This window comes from Callionymus lyra, chromosome 15 (assembly GCF_982586985.1).
Source record: "Callionymus lyra chromosome 15, fCalLyr1.hap1.1, whole genome shotgun sequence".
Classification (NCBI taxonomy): Eukaryota; Metazoa; Chordata; class Actinopteri; order Syngnathiformes; family Callionymidae; genus Callionymus; species Callionymus lyra.
The window spans coordinates 8,278,260-8,285,429 of NC_141832.1; the positions used below are offsets into that span (position 1 = coordinate 8,278,260).

Below are 7,170 nucleotides of genomic sequence, written 5' to 3' on the forward strand. Positions count from 1 at the left end.
AAGTGGGGGGGAAATAACAAGTGCAGCTAATCCCCACACGAGGCCTGTCCCGAATTCAGAATTCTGTATCATTTTTTTTCTTCTTCCCGATGAGCCTTGTTGGGCAGCTGCCATGTCAGCGAGCACGCTCGTAAACAAATCATTATTCATACTAATAATCTTCCATATTCATGTGCAAATCAGATCTGGTTCCTGCTCTCTGAGCTTGTATGTGGGAGGTTCTTCTAACTTGACTCGACTCATATGCAGCCAAGAAACAAGAAGAAGAAGAAAAAAAAAACTCATTTTCGGCCTGATTAGGAATTTAATACTTTTTTTTTCTCTCTCACTCTCTCTCTCTCTCTCTCTCTCACACCTGCGGATATTAAACACTTTTCGCCTGAAGCCCCCCCCCCCCCTGACCTCTGCACAAACAGGCGCCTTTTGATAAGCTGCTTATGCGGAGTGATATTTGATAACTTGTATCATTTAAGTGGCTATAAATAACCTGGGCAGACGGATGGTGGTCGACCCGAGGAGGCTGGACACTGAGCTCCAGCATGCATTTTGGCAACATGTCACAACATACATCCATTTTTTTCTTTCTCACTAATTCCTCCTGTAATTATTTTTTCAAATGTAGTGTAGTTTGGAGGGACTTTGGCTCCTTCGTTCAACATCAAAATTCCGCCGAAACTTTTTCTCTCTGGATATCATCACACATGAGCAATGACTACGAACGTGAAAGCTGACTGCATAAATGAGGAAATTGTTGGTTTACATAGCACGTACCATTGTGGTGCAGGGAAGCGAGCCAACGACTCTCAAAGACCCATTTTCCACTCCGAAAAAAAAAAAAAAAAAAAAAGTTCGGCTCCCAAAAAAAAAAAAAAAGGAGAGAGTGAAAGAGTGAAAAGAAAAGTCCGATTTGTCGCGAAAAGAAGAGGAAAAAAGTGTGATTGAAGGACTTCTGGTTATACTTCCATGAGAGCTCCGGTTCAGTCCACCGAGGCGCCCCCGCTGAGCGCAGCCGGGAGTCGCGCTCCGTGAGTCGGCTTGACAGCGCAGGAGTCCCCGCTGTGAGTATCTCCGGTTAAATAAAAACAGGAAAGAAAAAAAAAAAAAGTTAGCGGATGATCCAGAGGATTCCTCGCGCGACTAAAAAGTCTGATCCCTCGGTTGTTCCTCCACCTGTTCCCGGGAGAAGTCGCAACCAAAAAAAAAAAGCGGGCGTGAGAGCGCAGAGCTCACCCGGAGTTGGTCCAACTCTGGACTAACAGGAGAAAAAAAGAAGAAGAGAATCCAGGAGGAGAAGAAGAAGCGACTGAATGCAAGATGGAAGTCGTTGGAAGAGGGTGTGAGACGCGGGGCTCCGGCGCGAGAGGAGCGGCGTGTCCCTGCAGCCGCGGCCGGAGGAGCGCAGCGGAGGAGCTGGTGAATTATTAATACACCCGAGCGGCTCGCAGTCTGGCGTGTTCAGTGAGGGAACCAGGGCGGCAGCTGGGGGTTTAGAGGAATTAAATACCGGCTCAGAGTAAAGCGTGGACGCAGGGGATTAGTCGCCCTCGCCGGCTACAGAGCAGGGGCAGCCCGGGGCCGCGGGAGAGACAGGCATGGGCGGAGGGAGCGGAGGTGAAGCGGCGGAGGGGGAGGCAGGTGAGCCGCGGATCTCACCTTTTTTCTTTTTTTTTTTAAATTATATATACACCCCGAATTAAAGCAAACAGACGCGAGTGCTTTATTGGTTATTCAAATCCCCCTTTTCCTTTAAACACGGACCTATTTTTAACGGATTTTTCTTCTTTAAATACAAGATATTTGATCAACTTCTAACTGCATTTGTTTCCCACACCTCTGGATATTCTCTGTTATTTTTAAACGTTTTTAATCCCCCCCTCCTATCCCTCAAAATAAAAAGTGTCACAGGGAGTTGGCAGGAAACGTCTTTGCGCTTCGGGCGCCGACGGGTGACGCGTCATCACTCACCAACCTGTCACCCTATAATATAATTCATCTGTATCATCTTTTTTAATAACCGTCTCCCGCCCGCAGGTCAACGTCACCACCGTGAACAATGTTTTTTCTTCTTTTTTTTTTGGTCAAATGTGTGTCTGTTGAAGCAGGTGCAGCAGAAGCACTGATGAGGCTAAAAACAATATTTATTCTCGTCCCGATGTCAAATTTGTCTCCAGAAAACTGATGACTTTTTTCATGAATAAATCACCATTTTGTGCGAAAAACATGACCAACCGTTGGCACAAAATGGAGTCCAGCAGCGTGTCTAGTTTAACTTAACAAACACACGTGATAAATGATTCCAACTGTTCTGTTATTTTTAGTTTTAAGCGTCACACATATTAAAAAACGAACATTTCAACACTTCTGGATAGTTTACATTGATTAGATGTTCTTCCAAACCTTTCTTTTTTTTTACATATACATTTGATTTTGATTGATATTAAGACGCAATAAATACAAACGTTTAAAATATAAAAATGAAACTTAACTATTTTGTACTTTATTATTGTAATACATGGCTGTATGTATGAGTTTATAGATTTGTGAAATATATCGATTATGTTCTAACACAATAATGTTATTAATTGGCTATAAATACATATATTTGTTGAGTGTACATTACCATAAAAGCCTATTTATATTTAAATAATGTGACATTTCTAACGAAACTCTTAATTAATGTATTGTATTATAAGTATATCTATATATTTTTGTGTAAAAAAACATGTTTGAATACGATTTATTATGTTAAGAATGCGTTATTTATGTGAAGCATTTTATATTAAGAGTATGACGTAATGCCATATTTATGCATTCATTATTATTGTGACACACACACACACACACACTCGCGGCCTGTTGAGGCCTCAGCTCACACAGCAGCTGTGCTCCACATATTAATAAGAGCAATAAAATAAACATTATTTTCTTCGAGCTCGACAACCACAGGTCAGTGTTGCCATATGACGCAGCAGAAGTCTTCCGCGACCACGTGCGTTTGATCATTTAGGTTTATTTTAAGCTTTTAAAAAACTGTGGATTTCTCGTTAAAAGTCTAGGATTCGTTTGATACTTTTGTAAAAATCTAAAAGAAAATTGGAAAAAGAAACATGATTTCAGTTAAATATGTTTAATAACTGGAGGATATTATTAGAGAAATAATAATATTATTGGTCTTTGACGAAAGTTTCGACAGCGACGTGCGGGAGACTCGTGCGTCATCGCTCGTTTCTGAACCATCATCTGAGCTGCTCTTCATCATCTTCATCTTCATCTTCATCATCTGCTCTTCAATAAACAACCAATATTTGATAGTTAAGAATCGATTTGGAAACGAGCCGAAACGAAAAGATTTAAATCATTAATTGTTTTCTCGTTTTTTTTTTACGCATCTTCGACTAAAATTCTATTTGTTGACCAAACATAAAAGTTTACAAAGTTAAATTTAAAGCTTGTGTTTACTACCGGTGTAAATCTATACATTTTCTGCTCCTACATGTATATCATAACCTGACGTCATACTTTGAAAGTGTGTATTTCTCTCTTCTACCTATAAAATCTAATCCTTCAGTTTATTCTTTAATTTTATATTCTTGTTTTCAGTAAAAAGGTATTGTCACAATTAAAAATACTGATTTAGTCATTATTTAATTGAAAAATAGACTAAAACTGATCTTTAAAAAAAGAGTGTATATTTATATATTGGATGTCGTTACTACTTTTTTCTTTTGCTTGACTTGTCTCTATAGGCTCTGGTTTCCTCCCGCATTCATCTCACCCTGGGTAGCTTGGATTTCACCTGGCAACCGAATAAAGGCATTACCTGAAGGTAAATTATGTATGAATGTCATGTTCATAAACCTACACAGAAACACTGTATGTGAAATATTTCATTTAATGTTTGTTTATCATCAATTTTACTAATTAAATTCAATAATAAATTAATTATTCAAAAGAAGAAATTCGGTTATTGTTAATCACATCTAGCAAAACGGCAATAACATACTTTTAAGACAGAGATAATAAAACAATTTGATTGAAAGAACAACACAGAAAATGAGATTTAAAAAATAATGGTCTTAAAGACTTAAAAGAAGCCATGATGGTTGTGTTGCAGAAGCAGGAAGTTCTTTACTTCCTAACGTCACAATTCGTAACAAAACAAAGAGCCAGAACATGATAGAAACGGCCACAGATGAAAGAACATAGCACTTTTTGAAAAAAAGAAGAAAAAAAAAAGGTTGTCGACCACAAGGGGGCGCTCATAAGAGTATCAACATCTTTGTTATCTACTCATTTTCAAGGTTTTTCTTGACGTAACGCTGTCGAAATATTTGTTTGGATTAGATGATAAAGATGATATAGTGACGAGAAAATAAATATAGATTTGTTCCAAAGCTACATGCTAATGCTAACGCTAGCAGTAGAGAGAGAGAGGAGGTTTAGGATGATTGACAGCTGTCAGATAACAAACAAGAGTTCGTCAGTGTGCGTTTTTGTGTTACTTTAAGAGCAAGGAACTTAGAAGCGACGCACAAAAAGCGTCAGCAAACACTTTTATCGGACTATTAGCTTCTACAATCCATATTGTTCTAAAGCTACATGCTAACGCTAACGCTAGCAGTAGAGAGAGAGAGGAGGTTTACGATGATTGAAAGCTGTCAGATAACAAACAAGAGTTCATCAGTGTGTGTTTTTGTGTTACTTTAAGAGCAAGGAACTGAGAAGTGACGCACAAAAAGCATCAGCAAACACTTTTATCGGACCATTAGCTTCTACAATCCATATTGTTCTAAAGCTACATGCTAATGCTAACGCTAGCAGTAGAGAGAGAGAGAGGAGGTTTATGATGATTGACAGCTGTCAGATAACAAACAAGGGTTATCAGTGTGTGTTTTTGTGTTACTTTAAGAGCAAGGAACTTAGAAGAAACGCACACAAAGCGTCAGCAAACACTTTTATCGGACCATTAGCTTCTACAATCCATATTGCTCTAAAGCTAAATGCTAATGCTAACTCTAGCAGTAGAGCGAGAGAGAGAGGAGATTTATGATGATTGACAGCTGTCAGATAACAAACAAGAGTTATCAGTGTGTGTTTTTGTGTTACTTTAAGAGCAAGGAACTTAGAATAGACGCGTACAAAGCGTCAGCAAACACTTTTATCGGACTATTAGCTTCTACAATCCATATTGTTCTAAAGCTACATGCTAATGCTAACGCTAGCAGTAGAGAGAGAGAGAGGATATTTATGATGATTAACAGCTGTCAGATAACAAACAAGAGTTATCAGTGTGTGTTTTTGTGTTACTTTAAGAGCAAGGAACTTAGAAGAAACGCACACAAAGCGTCAGCAAACACTTTTATCGGACTATTAGCTTCTACAATCCATATTGCTCTAAAGCTACATGCTAATGCTAACTCTAGCAGTAGAGCGAGAGAGAGAGGAGGTTTACGATGATTGACAGCTGTCAGAAAACAAACGAGTTCGTCAGTGTGTGCGTTTGTGTTACTTTAAGAGCGACTCGCTCAGAAGAGACGCACACAAAGCGTCAGCAAACACTTTCATCAGACCATTAGCTTCTACCAGCCATATTTCACAGCTCCATTCATCTGCAAAACTATCCCGGAGGTTCCTCCGAACGCAGGTGGAAGATTAATTAGTTTCCTTTTTTTTCAAGATGTACTTCATTACCGAGACCCCGGAGAGGAAGAAGGAGGGAGCGCGAGATGAAGGCGAGGGAAGGATTGAACTGGAAATCTTCAAAAACAGCAGTCGTTGGGAGATTACACAACAAAGTGATCATGAAAACACATCTGGACTCGTCGACTTCTGAAATCATCTTATCGAGTCTTCAGAGAGCGAGCGTGGATGCAGGAAACATGAAAGGTGTTTATTTTTAAGGCGATACTAACCTAGGGTTGGAGCATCTGTTTGTCGGCCATCTTTGTTTCCCCCTCGTTAGAACGGAGGTCCAGCTGTGTGTCCGTGGAGCCAAAATGGCCGCCGGGCGGCTGAAGAGGAGCCCGGTGACCTTTGACTCCCGAGGACTGGACACATATGAAGAGAAAAAATGTTGATTCTTATGTTTTATTGACAGATATTAAATAAACCATAAATACATTCACACACGTGTTTTTACTTCATTATTAAAAATTTAAGTTAAGTTTAAGTTAAATACATTATGATGCACATTTCACGTTTTTTTTACATATTTAATAAATGATTAAATATGTAAAAAATATGTTTTTTATATTATATAATTGAAAAAACTGTGTATAACCAATTTTTTTCCATACAATTTCTCTCCATATTTTTATACAAAATATTTATATAAATACATGTTTTATTTGTATTCATATTTTGACTCCAATGTATTTATATTTGTATTACTTTTATTCCATATAGTATCTAAATAAAATCCTGCTCATGTTGTCATTACTTCAGATTTTATTCCCAACTTTTTTTAAAGGTAAAAAAGTATGAATTAAATGTATATAACTTGAAAAAAACTGTATTGAAAGTCTGTAAATTATTAGATTGAATTGTTTTATTCAGTATGTGTGTGGTTATTAATAATATAATTCTAAATAGTCTATAATTCTATAATTCTAAATAGTAAATAGTTATCTTGATAAATCTATTTTGTTTGGGATGTTCAAATATATACGTGTATATACATATAAATATATAAACATTATTATTTTCAATAGGATTCATAGCATTCATATTTTCATGTCTACGTTTGTGAATAAATGTAATTTAAAAAAAAGGTATATTTACGCTAAACATTTCTATCCGTGTGCGTCTCCGTTGTGTCCGTGGTCCGACGACCTTTGACCTCTAGCCAGAGTCGCACATTTTCGTGTTACCGCAGGAAGTGCGTCGCACCTGCGGGCTGACACTGATTAACGACACCTGATGGCGACGCGCGATTGGTGGAGCCTTCGGGCCCTGCAGGCTGCCGATTGGTTCGGGCCAGGATTTGGCGAAGCGATGCCAAGAGAGTGTGTGTGTGTGTGTGTGAGTGTGTGTGTGAGTGTGTGTGTGTGAGTGTGTGTTGCAGCTTGGATCTCTGAGGGTATCCCACACTCCCCGGCCTTATCAGGCGGCTACACGGCAGCGCTAGAGGAGAGCTGCTCTCAGGAGAGAGGAGCGACCGCCACGCTGCTT

At 38.7% G+C, this 7,170-nt stretch overlaps 1 protein-coding gene and 1 long non-coding RNA gene across 4 annotated transcripts in view; one reads left to right on the forward strand and one right to left on the reverse strand.

Annotated features, from left to right (window-relative positions):
- Positions 1–825, reverse strand: part of nfixb (nuclear factor I/Xb) — a 169,475-nt gene extending 168,650 nt beyond the window's left edge. For all 3 annotated transcript variants that reach the window (XM_087809014.1, XM_087809003.1, XM_087809000.1), the window contains exon 1: positions 772–825. In XM_087809014.1, coding sequence (XP_087665140.1) covers positions 772–774 — 3 coding nt within the window. In that variant the 5' untranslated portion in view covers positions 775–825. The remainder of the gene's footprint in view (positions 1–771) is intronic.
- A 117-nt stretch (positions 826–942) lies between these two features.
- LOC148064763 (uncharacterized) lies at positions 943–6,124 on the forward strand. Its single transcript, XR_015713397.1, has 3 exons — positions 943–1,058; positions 3,747–3,826; positions 5,678–6,124. It is a non-coding gene; the product is annotated as an uncharacterized LOC148064763 (long non-coding RNA).
- The last annotated feature ends 1,046 nt before the right edge of the window (positions 6,125–7,170 follow it).